This window comes from Cricetulus griseus, chromosome 3 (assembly GCF_003668045.3).
Source record: "Cricetulus griseus strain 17A/GY chromosome 3, alternate assembly CriGri-PICRH-1.0, whole genome shotgun sequence".
Taxonomy (NCBI): domain Eukaryota; kingdom Metazoa; phylum Chordata; class Mammalia; order Rodentia; family Cricetidae; genus Cricetulus; species Cricetulus griseus.
This window is the reverse complement of record NC_048596.1, coordinates 69,450,651-69,468,890: the sequence shown is the minus strand read 5'-3', so window position 1 is coordinate 69,468,890 and position 18,240 is coordinate 69,450,651. Positions and strand designations below refer to the sequence as shown.

General features: G+C 40.1%; 1 protein-coding gene across 1 annotated transcript in view; it reads left to right on the top strand.

Moving 5' to 3' along the window:
• The first annotated feature begins 11 nt into the window (after positions 1-11).
• Positions 12-18,240, top strand: part of Acadsb (acyl-CoA dehydrogenase short/branched chain) — a 38,009-nt gene continuing 19,780 nt past the window's right edge. The window contains exons 1-3 of the mRNA XM_027409156.2: positions 12-164; positions 16,098-16,257; positions 17,671-17,771. Of these exons, the coding sequence (XP_027264957.1) occupies positions 123-164; positions 16,098-16,257; positions 17,671-17,771 (303 nt within the window). The 5' untranslated portion in view covers positions 12-122. The remainder of the gene's footprint in view (positions 165-16,097; positions 16,258-17,670; positions 17,772-18,240) is intronic.

The following is an 18,240-nucleotide window of genomic DNA, read 5'->3' as shown; positions in this document are numbered from 1 at the left end:
AGTGGGCGGGGACTCTAGGGGGTGTGTGAGGGGCGGAGGAGCGGGAGTGGGCGGGGCCAGAGCTTGCCCTAACCAAGGTGTCTGGCGCTGAGGTGTAGCAGGTGGCCCTGCCTGAGATAAGGATGGCTGTTTCTGCGCTCCAGCTGTGGCGTGCCGGCGGGCTGGTAAGTGGGTTCGAAACGACCGTCTCGAAAGATCCGGGGCTCAGATCTCTGGCGACGTCACCTCTTAATGGTCTAGGGGGGTTCTGGGCCTGGGGACGGTCTCCTCAGACCTTTCACTGGGGGGACACCGCCATCTAGATTGCCTTCAGGATCGGTCCCAGCTTGCTTTAGCTTCTTTGGGCAGGGCTGGTGCGGCAGCTAGTGGGAAGAAGGAAGGGGCTGGTCTAGAAGCTTCGGTGGAACAAACACGACTGGAATCGAAGGGCCGCCTCTGTAAGATGCCCTTGGCTAAAACCATTGAGTCTCGACAACCTTGAATCAAGGGTCCTTGAGAGCATTTTGCAGAACTATCACCTCCTCATGTCACATTTCCCCGATGATTATCACTTTTTTTTTTTTAATGGTTAGAAATCTAGTCTTAGCGTCGAGTCACCTCTTCCTTTCAGCAGCCCAGATGCAAAAACTGGAAGGGAACTCATATTCCTGGAACTTGCTGTTCCGGGAAGGAATTTCTTAGGCTTTATCTCGCCGGTGGCACCTCGGCGGCTCCCTTGAAGAGACCTCCTTTAGACTGTGGGGAACCCAAGAGCCCATTTTAGTCCCCTTCCTCAACTTGAACTGAGGCCAGGCTGTTTTCTCACCTGGATCTCTGGCTTCCCGTAACTCCCTTTGACTTTCTGATCTTGTAATTGGACAGGCACACAGCATAGTGCAGAAGACAGACGGTTTTACAGAATAACAGAAAACACTCTCATCAGAGTGGACAATGCCTAAAAGAACCACTGTGCCAGCCTGCATTTTTAGTTGGATTTGATGTTATTTCTTCAGGTGCCTGAAATAGACAGCTTTCCTAAAGGGTGTTTTCTTGCTCTGGTGATTGACAAATTCCTTTGGATTAACTTTTAAGGGAAAGAATAATCGGATGCCTTTGCTGTGGTGCTGGTGGTTAACTGGTAAACCTCCAGCTAGATAGTAATCTATTTACTTGGGCTGATGTCAAGTCTCAAGGCAGATAAGAAAGGCTCAGATTCCATTATCTGGGGACAAGAAATCAAAATCCTGCATATTCACTCCTGGTTTTACAAGCTATTATTGAGGGAAGGGCCCATCTTCAATGGGCCCTTAAAACTTGCCAAAAGTCGGATTATCTAACATTTGTGTTTATTTATGGTCTCCGTATCCACACAAAGTTTTGACTCATTCAAAGTTCTTGTGTCAAGATCAGCATTGCAGCATTGCCACACTTAACTTTTCTGCTCTGTTCAGTCCTTTGGCCTCTTACAACATGCTTTCCCTACGTTTCATACATTTGGATACACTTGCGGTTGTCAGTATAAGTAGTTCATTGAACTTTATTATTTGCTTTTTATATTTGCCTTTACTGCAATGGATCAAAGGCTCTTCTGTTTCTTTAGACCCATGCCTGGAGGCGGCAGCACTCTGTGCCTCTTTGTCTCACATTAAAGATAATTAATGTTATTTTAATATTTTACAAGTTTTGGGTGTTCAGAAAAATTAGTAGAGTTAGTGTATTGTAAGGATTTCATGATTATTATCTGTTTTATAATTGTTGCTTAATAGTAATGTAGCAAAGAAAATTGTCCAGTTTTTCAGTTTGATCCATGATTTATGTAACCTGCATGTTCTTGGTGCTCTTCCATCTTCTGATCTCACTTAATTTTTATAAACATCTTAACTAGTAGCAGTTTAATCTTGAGATGTAGAGATTTCATACAAAGGATTAGGTGACTGGCAAAAGCTACTGCTGCTTCTCCTTCGTTGGAGATAACACAGAAGTATTTTGTTTGGATTTGTGCGTTTATAGTCCTGAATAGATTTGGATCTCTTTTACACAAATTAGCATATGTTACTGAATTTTGACTAGTATGGTGGTTAATAAAGTAGATTCTGATGCTAAGCTGCTTGGATATAGAGCTCAGGCTCCGTGGTATAACCTTAGCCAGTTACTTAAGCTCTTTGAGTCTCAGTTTTCTGATCTGTAAAATGGGAAAAAACTGATAGTACCAATTATGGTGTTGTTATGAAGACTGAGTTCCTATGTTCATGTAAAGCCCTTAGAAGAGCCCAACATCTACTCAGCTTTCAGTAAATATCCTTACTGTCATGCATGAGGCACTGTGTGCTATGGCAGATGCAATATGTACTAAAACATGTATGGTCAAAAAGTTTAGCCTCAAGGTTTTCAGAACTACATCTGCCTAGCCACATGTCATTTAGTTGTGGAACAAATCCTAAGAGGTTCACAGTGTACCCCTGAGTTCAAAGGAGAGGGCAATGTTGGGGATCATAACAGGGCAGAATCTAGGAGGAAAAGAAACGTACTGTAACAAACAGGGAATGATACTAATTTAGAGAATTTGAGGGCTTAGCCTTTAGAATTATGAAGTTATAGTGAAGGTTGAGAGCCTCAGAGGTACTTAATTACAGTAAAATATGTATTTGCTGTGATAGAAAGCGACAGAATAGAGAAATGAGCCAGGATAGTGACATGTACCGTAAACCCCCACTCTAGATACTGAAGCAGGAATTTTAAGAGTTCTAGGCCAGCCTTAGCTACATGGTAAGACCTTCTCTCAAAACAAACAAGGTAGGGAAAGTGTAAGCCTAGGCTAAATTTAATCTGTGTTCAAAGATAAACAGAAAGCCTGGCATCTGCTAAGTGCTTTCTATAGACTGGGACAATATTTTATATCTGTGATTTTCATTCTTTCTGTGAACCCTCTGAAGTCAGTATTACTGGCTTCAGTTATAAATGAAGAATTCAGAAGCAACACCCAGTGCTTCCAGCTCTCACAACATCCAGGTTCCAGGAGAATGCTCTGTCTGCCTCTGCCTTTGGTCTTTTACATTCTCACAGATGGGCTAGAACTGCTTTGCATATTGTAAGTTCTGGAGTCAGGATGGTTGAGTTTGAATTCTATTGCCTCTTAGCCTGATAACGTTAGAAAGTGACTTCCCCACTCTCCTTCCATTTCCTTTTCTGCAAAGGGGGAGAACAGTGATTTAAATTAGATAGTAGATTCTTAGAACAGATTCTTGCATCTGGTAAAGACTTAGTAAACACTAGCAAAACCCATTACCAGTGACACTGAGAGAAAGGGGATAAATGTGTCTTTATGTAAAGTGTAGGGGGCGAGTCTTGGAGACAATAGGGTCCCTGACACCAGTGAAATTCTGTTTTTATTTAAGGAGATGGCATGTGTGTTTTTAAAAAGTGAATATTAGGATATTAGGAAACAGTGTATTGCTACTATTGAGGAAGTAGTATGGGCAGATAGGCTTATAGGAGATGGATCTTGAGCTGACTATCCAAAGAAGGAGTGACTTAGATTTAGGTAAAGCAATAGAAGGGCAGAGAGTAAGGCCAAGGAGATAGGTAAATAAAAGTATAGAGACAGAGAAATACTCTGCTTGATTAAAAGTAATATAAGAATAGCTGGTATGATAATTTTACAGAGAGAATGTTTTCCAATGGTGTATCTGTATCATGTTATGGATATTTGGCTTCTCAAATCTAAGAAACTTCTCCACTATAGAAATTAGTCACAGATTTATTCTGCCCTTTCCCATGTGTCTGTTGCCCAAAGGATTACCCATAGTCCCAACTAACATTCCCTTTTGTTTATCAAAACATGGGCTTGTAGAAAACATTTATCTTCATCAGTATAGAAATAACTGTTGGGTTTTTTTTTTTCAGATACTATTGCATCTTTTTCTCTCTCTGATGCCAAAACCACTAATCATAAAAATCCTGTCTGGAAACTAGAACCTTCTCTCAGGGTCCTTGAACACTAGATGTCTTGGGCCTACACTGTCTGGATTTCTTACGTAAGGGTTAGACCAGGGTTTCTCAATTTTGGCAGTGATGGCATTTGCTGCCAGCTCATTGTTTATTTTAGAGAACTGTCCCCTGTGTTGTAAAATACACCTCTGGCATCATGAGATACAAAGGCTATAAGTTTTGACTACTAAAAATATCTCCAGAGATTGCCAGTGTTCCCTAGAGGCAAACTCATCCTTTGGAGAGCCACTGGTATAGAACTGTATAATGCTATAAAGGTGGGGAAAGGTGCTTTTTCCCCTTTAAGACCAGGCTCAGTTGGGCGTTGGTGGCACATGCCTTTAATCCCAGCACTCGGGAGGCAGAAGCAGGTGGATCTCTGTGAGTTCAAAGCCAGCCTGGTCTCCAGAGCCAGTGCCAGGATAGGCTCCAAAGCACCACAGAGAAGCCCTGTCTCGAAAAACCAAAGGGGGAAAAAAAAGGCCAGCCTCTTACTCCAAAGAAAATAAGACGATAGTTTATTCTGACCCAAATAAGTAACTATAGTCTTCAAAGATGGATTCAAGTTGTTTAAATGGCATGTTCCATTGTGGAAGAGGTTACCTGAACTTTTATAGTCACCAAAGATAGTCTTAAGAGCAATTAGGAAATATGTTGGTGGAGATAATCAGGTAAGTGGGTTGCAGCAGACTTGCAAAATCTTTGTTACAGGTTTGAAATACTACCTTACAACATTCTTTCTTTTAGGGTTGGTGGAAGCTAGTAGTCTAGTAAGTTTAACAGTGCACTCCAAAAGTTTGGTTTGTTTGGACCAGTCACTGTTATTTTTATAGAAAATTAAGGCCTTGATAGGAACTCCTAGAAGCTAGAACAAAGAGCAAGAGACCTGTGGAAGAGGAAAGTTCAGTTTCAGTAGCTTTGAAGAACAGCAAGAGCAGAAGCCAGGATTTGTAGGTAAAGCAAGTGGAATGGAAAGACTGGATTCTAATTTGGGGAGTGGTGATATACAAGCAGGGAAAGAAAGAGGCAAATTTGAAATTGGACCCTTGGCTCTCTCTCCTGATGGCTGCATATTCTGATATAGTACTTTCACCTCCTTCTCCAGCAGTGTCTACCTTCCTGCTGCCATGCTTCCCACCATGATAAAAATAGACTAAACTTCTGAAACTGTAAGGCAGCCCCAGTTAAATGCTTTCTTTTATGCATTGCTGTGGTCATGGTGTCCCTTCACAGCACTAGAACACTGACTAAAACATTTTATAGCTTCTCTTTAGCATATACAAATTGATAACTATTACATTTTTCTCCTGCATTTTACAGCATTGTTGAATAAAACAAGAGATGTTCCGGACAGCACTAAACCCTCTTTGCTCCCTTCTCACCCTAGTGCTTGTGTTTCAGCTTAAGGGAAACTATTACTACCCCTGCCAACCGCCAGAAGCTGAAGTAAGGTTATCCTTACCTGGGTTTTTTTGTTTGTTTATTGGTTTTTTTTTATTTGGAGGAACTAGGCCATAAAACATGGAAAGACAGATTGATCTTGGTGCTCTATGACAATGATGGTCGGGATAATCTTGCAGCTTGACTGACTAGCTGTCAGAGTGCTTCTTTATTTACACAGAAGGCAGTAAGCAGGGGTAGATTCATGTTGTTCCAAAACATAGATCATATCATTTTTGTTTTTGGACATGTGTTTTACTTCCTCTTGCACATCCTTTAGTCATTACTGATGAAACTGTGACAGAACAGAGTTATCTTTTACAATCATTTTCTCTCATTTAATCGTCATTGGTAAAGTTATCTTTTATAACCATTTTTACTCATTAACCCCATAACCCAATTTTTAAGACTCTAGAGGCATATGACTGCCTGCTCTCAGCCTGGGTAGCTCTTGTTGCTTTAAAGATGCTAGACCAAAACAAAATTTCCAAGCCAGCTGGGGCAGATTGCCATGTCACAAGTGTGTAATATTAACTCTTAATGGTAGGAGTGCCCAAGAAATATTCTCAGGCCATAGCTACTGCAATTATTATTAAAATTCTGGTATAATAAAATTTGTTTATATGTCTAATCCTGACATTCTGTTACTCTTTGGTCATAAGACAGCACAGTGACTCTGCATATGCTAAATTTTCTAAGAATTCCAAGATAGTCAACATAGAGGCACTGACAGAGAAGAAGAGATAGAAGAGGAAGGGAAAGGAGAAGGTAAAATAGTTATGTGTCTAGAGAAATGGTTCAGTAGTTAAGGGCATGCACTGCTCTTCAGAGCTTGATTCCCAGCAGTCAACACTGGGCAGTTTACAACCATCTGTGACTCCAACTCCAAGGGATCCTATGCCCTCTTCTGTCCTTAGCAGGCACCTGCACACAGGTTACACACACACACACACACACACACACACACACACACACACACACACACACACGCTTAATTTTAAAAAGAAAGAGAGAGTTCCACATACTCTTTATCCAGTTTGCCCCCACATTACTTTACTAACTATAGTACAATATCACATTCAGGTAATTGACATTAATGTAATCCACCAATATCAGATAATCAGTTTCAGATAAAATCAGTTTGCTTGTGTATATATGTGTAGCTCTGTAGCCTTTCATCTTATCCTTATTTGTGTTTGCAAATAGTCAAGCTAAAGATAATTCCAAGTAACACAAAGGTCTTTGTTGTCCTATTATAATCTCATAGTACTGTTTCTCCCCATCCCCACTCCTTAGTTCCTATTAACAACTAATCTCTTTTCTAGCTATATAATTTTATTTTCAACAGTGTTGGAGAAATGGAATCATTTAGTAACAGGGTCAATTTGGTGCTGAATAGTATTCTGTTGTAAGAGATAGGTAAAATATTTTTTTCTACCCTTTAGGATCAAAATTAAGAGGACATATTAATAGTAGTAAAATTTTTCGTATTAATATTTTGTATTAATAGCAAATAAGTGACAGGTTAAGTGAACAAATTTCAAGGCTTAAATAATAGCTTTTCCAACCAGGATTTCATAGTTTTACTTTCCATAATTTTGGTTACTTACAGTTAACTATGGTCTGAAAATATTAAATGGAAAATTCCAGAAATAAACAACTCAGTTTTAATTACATGTTATTCTGAGTAACCTAATAATCTGTCCAATCCAGAACATAAATTGCTCCTTTGTCCAGCTACTGTATACATAAAGTATATGCTACCCATCCGTTAGATCTGACTTTTGCATTGTAGTACCTGTGTTTGGATCAACCCATATTTTACTTAATAATGGATCTAAAGCACAAGAGAATTCATATGAAGGAGGAACTAGGCCATAAAACATGGAAAGACAGATTGATCTTGGTGCTCTATGACAATGCTACTGAACATACACATAAAACAAAAATCGAAAAGCTTAAAACTGGAATTCCTTGTATCTTCCCTATCAAAACTAAGTCAATGAAGCAGGAGTTGACAAGAAAGAATTCTTTTTTTTTATTTATTAATATCACAAAAGACTGCTGGAGTGACATGCTTACATAGAGACCACCGAAAATTCATGCAACAAGTTCCTGTACCAAGATATCCACTGGCCACTGTCGGCTTATCTTCAAACCAGCGGACTCCTTGGTATTTATCATTGTGACTGTTTCAGAATTCCTGATGCAAACCTCTTAACTTTTGTTTCTATGAACTTGCTTCAGCCTTTTTGAAGACACCTGTGTTTTACTGTGGCCTATGGGCTCCCTCAACCATGTTCTACTGTTCCCAAGTAAGTCCTAAAGTCCTATGATTTTTTAGGGACTCTCATGTTGACCTTTGGTTGTTTTGGATGATGCCACCTATGTTGGATGTCTCTGACTGTTGCATTTGGTAGGCACCATGCACTGGGTGCTCTGATAGGCTCTTTAAAGGCCAGTTCTCATCGTTAACCAATGGCAGCTGTCAGCCCCATGCCATAGATTGCTCTCATGACAGGAAGCTTGTCCAAGGGCATGGAAGGAGGGCTGGGGCTGAACAGAACCAAATGGTTCACTTATAAGAGTGACAAGTTTGCCTGACATCAGGGGGAGGCTGACAGCTGTAGCACGAATAATAAAAACCCAGAGACAGATATTGGGGTTCAAGCTGAAGACGCAAAATGGCCAGTCACTAGAGAGTTCTCCCCTCTACCAATGCTTAGACTGAAGGGGCGATTGTGTCCTCTGATTGTATCTCCAAACTGCAATTCTCCTCAGACTACCTAGACTGCATTGAATTCCTGTCTTCTCTGGCCTTATATTCCTCTCTCTACCCAGCCATATCACTCCTGTCTCCACCTCCCTAGAGCTGGGATCAAAGGTGTGAGCTCTGTTTCACTTTTAGACTGATTCACTCTCATGTAGCCCAGGGTGGCCTTGAACTCACAGAGATCCATCTGCCTCTGTCTTCTAAGTGCTGGGATTAAAGGTGTATACCACTATTTCCTGGCCTCTATGACTGTGGCTAGCTTTGCATTCTGATCTTCAGGCGAGCTTTATTACATCATAAACAATCACCACACTCGGGGGTGTTGAGGACATTACCTTCTTTCTAGAGGAACTTAATCAGATAAGGCATCCTTAGGGAAAGTCATTGCTCTTGACCTTCAAGAGAAAGGAGCCAGATAGAGCAGGGAAGTCAGTTCTTTGGATATGTTTCCAGAATAAGCCAGTATATTTAGTTTAATTATATGTAACTTTATAAAATCCAAGAAATGATCTTTAAATGTTATGTTGAACATGTTACCTAAAACTTATATCTAGCATTTTATATGCACATTAAGAACTTTTAACAGGTGCCGGAGAGATGACTCAGCAGTAAAGAGCAATTATTGCCCTTGCAGAGGACCAGGGTTCAGTTCCCATGGCCCAGCCATCTGTAACTTCAAGGGCTCTGACTCTCTCTTTTGGTTAATATCCGACCCTGCAAGCACATGGTGCAAATATACTAATATAGGCTTGCACATCTACACATAAATAAAAATAAATACAATTTGCCGGCAATGGTGGCTCACACCTTTAATCCCAGCACCTAGGAGGCAGAGGCAGGCAGATCTCTGTGAGTTTGAGACCAGCCTGGTCTACAAAAGCTAGTCCTAGGACAGCCTTCAAAGCCACAGAGAAACCCTGTCTCGAAAAATAAAAAACAAACAAACAAACAAAAAAAAAAACAAAAACAAAATACAATTCTAGAGAATAAGTTTTAACATTAAATATTAATAAAACTAATGTCACTGTCACAAAACCCACTTTTGCTAAGATTTATTTTCAAAGAAATAAACAGTAAAAAAAAAAAAACCACACTGTTGTGGAATATTAATTTAAATGTGTTACATTCGTTTATGCTGTGGAGTATTTATTTAATGATGCAAAGATGTGTTACATTTGTTTGATTAAATAAAATTAACCTGAGGTCAGGAGACTGAGTCAGCAACTAGCTAGCAGGAAGTGGTAGGGAGGAACCATGTGTAGCTAAGATTCTTAAGTGGACGAGGAACAGAAGGAACAGTCTCTTCCTGTTTTTGAAGAGACTGGAGCTAGGAGAGTAGATTAGCTACTTGCTATTCAGCTTCTCTGAGCAAGCAGAATTTCATCTTAAGCTTTGAATCCTGAGTTCCATAGAGGGATAGAGAGCCTTTATCAGTATGACAGAACCTGAGGGAACAGAATTCCTGCCTGGCTATGGCCATTGCAGCAGAACCAATGTTGGTAACTGCAGAGTTGCAACTGCTGGCTTTTTGGAGCCCATTCCCTATGGAGGGATACCTTGCTCAGCCTAGATACCGGAAGGAGGGCCTTGGTCCTGCCTCAACGTGAAGTGACAGATTTTGACTCTCCATGGGAGGCCTCATCCTCTCTGAGGAGTGGATGGGGGGTGGGGTGGGGGAAAAGTGAGTAGAGTGGGAGGAGGGGAGGGAGAGGGACCTGGGATTGGTATGTAAAATAAAATAAAAAAAAAGCTTGTTTAAAAAAAATGGACAGCAGTTGCTTAAAGGGCAGCTACTGAATTTCATGAAAAACAACAACCCATACTTCCATCCTATCCTCATAGGTAGAGAGCTGATCTGCATACTTCCAGTCCATGTCTTTAAACACGTAGCACATCTGTGCTTTAAAGTATACATAAATGTTGTCAGGCTGAGCTCATGATTTTGCAAATTGGATTTTTCTTCAGTATTTTTAAGTTTGATCCATGTTGATATATATAGGTCCCTGGTTTGCCTTGATGGCTATGAAATATTGTATTGAATCAATATACCACAAAAATTTAGCCATTCCTTAAATTAAGATTTAATTGGATTTTTAATTTTTTACTTTTGCCGACTTCACTGTATCCTCTGTATGTATGTATTTATGCTTTACTATAAATATGGTATCTTAGTCTGTTTAGAATGGTACAACAGAGGACCAGAGAGTTGGCCAATTTATAGAGATCAGTTAGTCCAAACGCAACACACCAACAGATTAGACTGCCTTGTGTGAGCTTCCTTGCTGAAAACTACTGTGACCTCATGTGACTGGCTGACGCAGAAGGGAAGTGAGTGGAATACTGTTTAAAGCCACTTTTATAAGGGTAGATATATGGCTTAGATATAAAATGCCCCACAGACTTATGTGTTTGAACACTTAGTCTCCACCTGCTGATGCTGTTTTGAGACGTTGTAGTTCCTTTAAGGGCTGGAGACTAGTTGGAAGAAGTAGATCTCCGGGAGTGGCCTTGCAACATGTAGCCTGCTTGCTGTCCCATTTCTGCTTCCCTCCATCAGAATGTAAGCAAAGTTTCATGTTTCTGTCACCATAGCCACAAGCCACGCCCACTAGCATGTCTTTGCCAACACAAAACATATCTTTTCTGTTGCTTCTTGACAGGTATTTGGTAACAATGATAAGAAAAGTAACTAATGCAAATGGATTTGATTCCATTCACAAGAGGAGAGCCTTTTGGCCCCATCACCTCTAAAGGGCCCCACATCTCAATACCAACATAAGGCCATTAGGTTTCAATACATGTACATTTTAATAAGTTTTGATACTTGCATTTGGAATGTGCTCACCTAAGGAAACTGGGTGAGGGGTAGTGAAAAGGAGCTTTCACAACTCATGTATTAAGGCACTCTAGACAAAGCTTTGTAGAGAAAGGAAAGTCACCCTTGATCTAGGAAAGGGACAGACACATTTTCAGCAGCATAAAAAGATAGTTTCAAAATCAGAAGAAGAAACTATGGGTAAGAATGTTTCCAGTGTTGTGAAATCAATGTTTGCAAAGGTTCATGTGGGATCTCAGCTAGATAATGAGGGTCATGAAATCAGGAGAGACTGGAGAAAGAACTAGATTTGCCAATAGGCTTGAACATCTGGTTTAGCACCATGTTTTATCAGAAAGGCCAGGGACAGATTCTGAGACTGTGGACAGATAGACTTTAAGAGATGGCAGCACTGAGTGGCATCTCAGAGCAGATGCACAATAACGTTGTGTGGAAGTGGGGGAGGGGTGCCACTGGATATGAGAAGAGGTCATGACCAGAATGTCACTTGAGTTGGCCTCTGGGCTGAAAGGTCCTGATAGGCTTTGAGTAAAAAGAATATTTTGTGAGGTAGACCCAATATATAAGGACAATTGTCCAGTAGGGCAGATCAAGGGTCAAGGGTGAAAAGGGAGATAGCTTTCCTGGATCTGAGGAGAAAGGGCCTCCCTTCTTCGTCCTTCTCCCAGGAAGATGGTGCTATAACATTCTCAAGTTTTAGTGTGAAGTCCAGGGATCCTTCCTCCTTATCTAGAAAGGGATCATGAAGAAAGCAAGGTTACCCTACATCTAGAAAAGGCAGAAAGTCTTCTCAGAAGCATTTCTGGATCTGTCACAGAGAGGTAGGAGCCAAGATGGCATGCAGGGCAAAAAACAAAAACAAAAACAAAAAAACCAAAAACATGGTGGATTTAGAGCAAAATGCAACTGTGTGTATTGAAATTTCTTCTTTTGCAAGTCTGACTGAGTCTTTTCAGGTCAACATGACTCTGGGCTGTAAATGCAGTTGGCTAGGAAGCACTCTAGGAACATTTAAAATAACACTTCATTATGCTAAAGCACAGTGTCCTAACTAACACAATTGATAAATGTAACAAGAATAGTAATAGATTTTCCAGAACATTCTACAGTCAAGCATTTTTAGCTTTTCAGCACCTGGAGTGCAGCATATGTGGCGGCGTAGTAAAAGTTTATAGTCCTTTCCTCAAAATGTTTAAAATGCATAAAATAAAAGATACAGCATTATAAAGGAAATCAATTATAATGATACAGTTATAAAATGTCTTAATGTGATTGAGCAGTGTGTGCTTTTTTAAATACAGCCTAGTGATCGTTCTAATAGCCACTGTAATTTTGCCATAGTGATGAACAAAAATATATTTGAAGATACTGGCACTAAATCGGTGTGATAGGAAAATGGCTGTGATTTCTTTTGGCAGAGTCACATTTATTACTAGTACTACCAAAATGTGTTGCCCACACTCATAATTTTTAAATGCTGTATTTTTGTTAAAGGCTAATGAAATAAAGATGTTATTCCCCAACCCTAGTGGAGTTCATGGACTTGATCATTCTAACCATCGTACATCAGAACTCCCGGATCATCTTGGTAGAAACAGATTAGACTGGAGCTAAGGAAAGGATTTGGCAAGGCATAAATAACCATTATTCCATTCAAGGAACAATTGCTGCTCTGTACCAAAAAAAAAAAAAAAATGTGATGATGTGGTCCAATGGGTTATATAGCTTCGGAAAATCATTTTGATGGAGTAGATACCAAAATTGCAATGACTGGTCAATGCCAAAGCATAGGGGTCTTAGAAAAATCAACAGTGAAATCCTGGTTGAGCAATTAAAGGCAAGAGGAGAACAAATTTCCTTTCCTTTATTATCAACTACTAAGAGGCCTACGTAATCTCTCTTGATGCTTTGGCTAGAAATGGATTTCATTCACAGCATTTAGTCTTCGTATTTTATGATGAGCATCTTCAGTGACCTACCCTCTGATGTATACCATTTTGAACTTTTTAAAAGTTCATTTGCCTCTCTTATCTCCTCTGAATCTGAAGTAATTGTTATGGGCCGAACTGGCATGTGCTTGGTCAGTGGCAGTATTGAGACTAAGAGGCTCACAATTGTGTCAGCAGGAAAAATAGGTATTATCGTAAGACCCACTGGCTTCTTAAGTTTCTCAGCAGTGGGCTTTCTTTTAAAGATCAACTTAGGTACAAAGGTGATATATTGACTAAGAGACGGAAAGAATTCTGTAGTGGGCTTAGTGAAGTAAATAACCTCTCCTAGAAATGAGAAATGTAGGCCAGTGTATTGCAGGTTTTGAAATGGATAGGCAAGTTTCACCGGCAGTTTATGGAGGTAGTTGGCTCATTCTTTCATTCTTTGGACTATATATTGAGGGCACAATCTGAGACTCCATCACCAGCACTGAACAAAATTGTGCCTGTATTTATTTCTCTTCCACTTCCATATTTCCACTTCTCCCCATCTCTTCTTCATTCCTTGAGCCAGCTGCTACCAGTTGCCTCCCTTCAGCTATTAGCAGCATTCCATCCCATCCAGAGTCCATTTGCACTTCTCATTTCCTGTGCTTTTTTCTTCTTTTTGTTTATCTCATCAAGAGGAAAATAATGTGTTTCCCCCCTCCTTCTTCCTAGTCTAAAGCTCTTGTCTCGATTATGATTTTAATGACAAAGGGGGACTTTCCCCTTAATTCTGTCTTCTGATTCTGAAAACAAAACGGAACAAAAAAAATGAGCTAGAAAAAAATGGCAACATATATTTTTCTTCCCCAGTCATTGGTTCTGTTGCCCAGGAGAATCCAAAGCAAAATATGTTTGTACTTCAGCATACAATTGCAAAGATTCAGTGACATAGCAAAGACTGATGGTGGTTTCAAACATAGGTGGTTCTGTGTCTCTTTTTCCTGAGGTAGTCAATATATGAACAAAACACTGAGAGAACATTTGTTACTACATTTGTTAAGGGCTTGGACCACTCCAACAGAGAAACCCAAAGATGGCAAGTGTCTTAGGGTTTTTATTGCTGTGAAGACATACCATGACCATGGCAACTCTTAACAAACATTTAATTGGTGTGGTTTGCTTACAGTTTCAGAGGTTCAGTCCATTATTGTCATGGCAGGGAACATGGTGACATGCAGGCAGACACGGTGCTGGAGGAATAACTGAGAGTCCTATATCTTGCCAACAACAGGAAGTTGACTGAGACACTGGGTGGTATCTGAGCATAGAAATCCTCAGAGCCAACCCCCACAGTGACACACTTCCTCCAACAAGGCCATACCCACCCTAACAAAGTCACAGCTCCTAATAGTGCCATTCCCTGTGAGATTATGGGGGCCAGTTACATTCAACCTACCACAGCAAGCATGGCAGCTAACAGTTTGCATTCTTACTACCATCTCTAATAGCATGGCCACCACACTACTGTATTCTAAGTAGTTATAGTGGAAATAGTCACGAATATTTATTGAACTCCTACTAAATGGTGATACTGCGATAAACCTTTTACATAGATTGTTTTATTAATCCTCACAAGACTCCAAGAAATTATCTGCATTTTACATAGAAACTAAGATTTTAAGAGATTTTAACTATGACATTAAAAAAAATCACATGGACTCCTGTCTTAGTCACTGTTCCTTTGTTGTGAAGACCAAGACAAGTTTTTATAAAAGAAAGCATTTAATGGGGGGAGGGGTTGCTTATAGTTTTCAGAGGCTTAGTCTATTGTTATCATGGCAGGGAACATGGTAGCCAGCAGACACACAGGCAGGCAGGCAGGCAGGCCAGTAGGTGTGATGTTGGAGAAGTACCTGAGAGCTGCATCCTCATTCACAAGCACAGAGAGTGATCCTGGGCCTGACATGGGTTTTTGAAATCTCAGTGCCCACCCCCAGTGGTACTCTTCCTCTCACATGGCCACACACACTCCAACAAGGCCATACCTCCTAATCCTTCCAATCAGTTCCACTCTCTGGTGACTAAGCATTCAAATATATGAGCCTATGGAAAACATTTTTATTCAAACCACTACACCCTCCAAAAGCAATGAAATCGCTTGCCAAGATTACATTATCTATTGTTAGTATTTATAGTCCAGCGTTAGTATTTAACCTATTTTCCTTTGGACTCCAAAGCCTGTTTCCTTATCCCTTGTACTGCATCATCTCCCCATCTTGACTATGCTTAGTCATAGACAACAGAAGTATTGTATTCCTATCCAAGAAGTTAGTGAAATGAGAAATGTGCTTAGAGAATGAGTTCAGTCTAGAAATTTGTTTCCTTGATAGTTAAAAGTTTATCTTGGTCTGGAGAGATGTCTCAGTGTTAAGAACCAGTACTGGAAGCCAGGAGTAGTGGCACACACCTAATCACAGGAGGCAGAGGCAGGGGGATCTCTGTGAGTTTTGACACCAGTCTGATCTGCATACAGTGTTCCAGGACAGCTGGAGCTATATATACATAGGGACTTTGGGGAGACAAGGGAGGAAGGGGGGGGAGATAAAGAGAGGGGGGCGCTACTTTGCTTTTTCAGCAGACCCAAATGCAATTCCCAGCATCCACATCAGCTGGCTCACAACTGTTTTTGTAACTCCAGCTCCAAGAGATCAGGCACCGTTATTTAGAGTGTCTCACTGCTGAATAAAGGCGATCATAAAATACTCAAAATATTTGTGTTTAAAAGACAGTGAATTTTAAAGTATGCTAAATTAAGCTCTTATTTTGGACTGTGGATATAAGGATAAGTAATGTGGATATAAGGACTAGAGCAATGGTTCGGTAGTTAACCATGCTTACTGTTCTTGCAGAGGACCCAGGTTTGGTTCCCAGCACCTATATCATGTAGCTCACAACCATCTAAATCTCCAGACCCAGGGGACCCAATGCCCTCTTCCACTGGCACTGGCACAGATGTGGTATAAATAAACTCACACAGACATAAACACACATACATATAAGTAAATCTTAAGAATGCATGATAAAGTTCTTCTCAAAGAAACTAATGTGCACATTGCTTCCTTCTATGTGTATATCCGTTCTTCAATCGGGGCTGCTCCTAAAGCTACGAAGAAACTTCCCAATGTGCTTGTCTTCTTGGAAAGATCCTCCTCGTGTCCTAAAATCCTCTCAGCCTGAAGCTCTACTCAGTATGACAAATAATGCACTGGCCTTTGCACCTCTCCAAACATTGACTGATGAGGAAATGATGATGAAGGAAGCAGGTCAGTACATTTCTCAACATCACCCTGTAACCCCCCTCTGTTATGAGTTTGGGCCTACAGTGTGAAACTATATGAGGCAGCCTAGCAGATCTGTTGATCTATGTTGTTGTTGTACTGTTTGGGAGGCTTGAATGGAGTTTATTTATTTATTTATTTATTTATTGGTTTTTCGAGACAGGGTTTCTCTGTGTAGCTTTGGAGCCTATCCTGGCACTCGCTCTGGAGACCAGGCTGGCCTCGAACTCACAGAGATCCGCCTGCCTCTGCCACCCGAGTGCTGGGATTAAAGGCGTGTGCCACCAACGCCAGGCCCGGGAGTTTGTTTATTTTTGAGACAGGATTTTTCTGTGTTACCTACATGGGTCTCAAACCCCGGGACTCAAATAACCTTCTTGTCTCAGCCTCCAAAGTAGCTGGGATTTGGAGTCATGAGAATGGAATTTTCATACAATATTTTGAAAACAGGTAATACCAATGTAAAAACAACAACAGAATAAAAAGCTAGGTTACAATTTAAGGCTTCTCCATCTCCATTTCCTGATTCTCCAGTTTTTCCCAGAAGCTGCTTTATTGCCAATTTCTTATATAGCCCTGGAGGGAGGACATGATGCTTGTTAACTACCCTACAATGCACAGGGCAAGCATCTCCACAACAAGGGCTTGCCTGACCTGCCCCAGAACACTCTTAGTTCTGAGGGAGAGAAACCTTCCTGTGTGTGGCTGTGCAGCTATTAAAAGGTCCATGTTAGATGGGATGTGCTGGTGGAGAAAAATAACCAAGGTGTAAGTAGGGAGACAATAGATATCGGACATGGTGGTGCATGCCTTTTTCACTCCAGTGTTTCAAAGGCAGAAGCAATCAGATCTTTGTGAGTTCAAGACCAGCCTGGTCTCATAGTGAGCTCCAGGCCAGCCAGCTACCCCATGAAATTCTATCTCAAAAAAGAATAAAAATAATAGGAGGAGAAAGAAAGTAGGAAGGAGGTTGAATGTGTGTCTTATGGTTTCTTTGTGTAGCAAAAGTAAACTGATAGGTAGAGCGTCTAGGCAGAGACGTACAGAAGATTAAAGGGAAGCTTTCAGAAGGAGTATATAAGTTTAAAATTAGTTACCTCTGGGGAAATGGATTAAACATCCAAGATAGGAGAATGTGGCTTTCACTTTTCATTTTAGGCCTTCCATATTATTTATAATTTTTGCTCTGAAGGGGATTGGGGGATTGCTTTTTTCTGCATTTAAAGAAGGAAGTCATAATTTCTATTTTGAAAGACTAAATATAGTCATGTGTATTTTAATTTATTGGTTAAAAAGTAGTAGTTTATCAACAAACTGTTAATGAGCTATTTCTTTTTTAAAGATACCCATTTTATCTATTTAAACATAGACTTATTAGCAATTCTTTTTCCCTTACAGTTAAAAAGTTTGCACAGGAACAAATTGCTCCTTTGGTTTCAACTATGGACGAAAATTCAAAAATGGAGAAATCAGTGATACAAGGATTATTTCAACAAGGGGTATATGTTTCATAATTCTTGTTTCAAACGTTTTATTATTTAAATTTTTCAGACACTATATTTTTATCATATTCTTTTCCCTCCCTCTACTTCTACCAGGTCTTTCCTCACCTCCCTACCCACCAAACTTCATGTTCTTTCCCTCTCAAAAAAAAAAAAAGATAAAAAAGGCAAAAAAATACCTATATAAAACAAAAAGCACACAAATAACATGGAGTCCATTTTGTGTTGACAAACAAACTACTTTTAAATACATTTTGTATACTAAAATATATGCAGACTTTTCATGTGAGAGGTTATAATGAACAAAGTGAATTCCTCACCCCTAGTCAAAAGTATATGTTTCTTTATACTTAAGATCTTAGTTGATTTTATGCAGTTAAAGATTTTTAACTGAACTGATATTTTAAATTATAAATGTTTTTAAAGAGGTCCACTAGCATCTGGTGGAGTTGAGGCATGGAACACT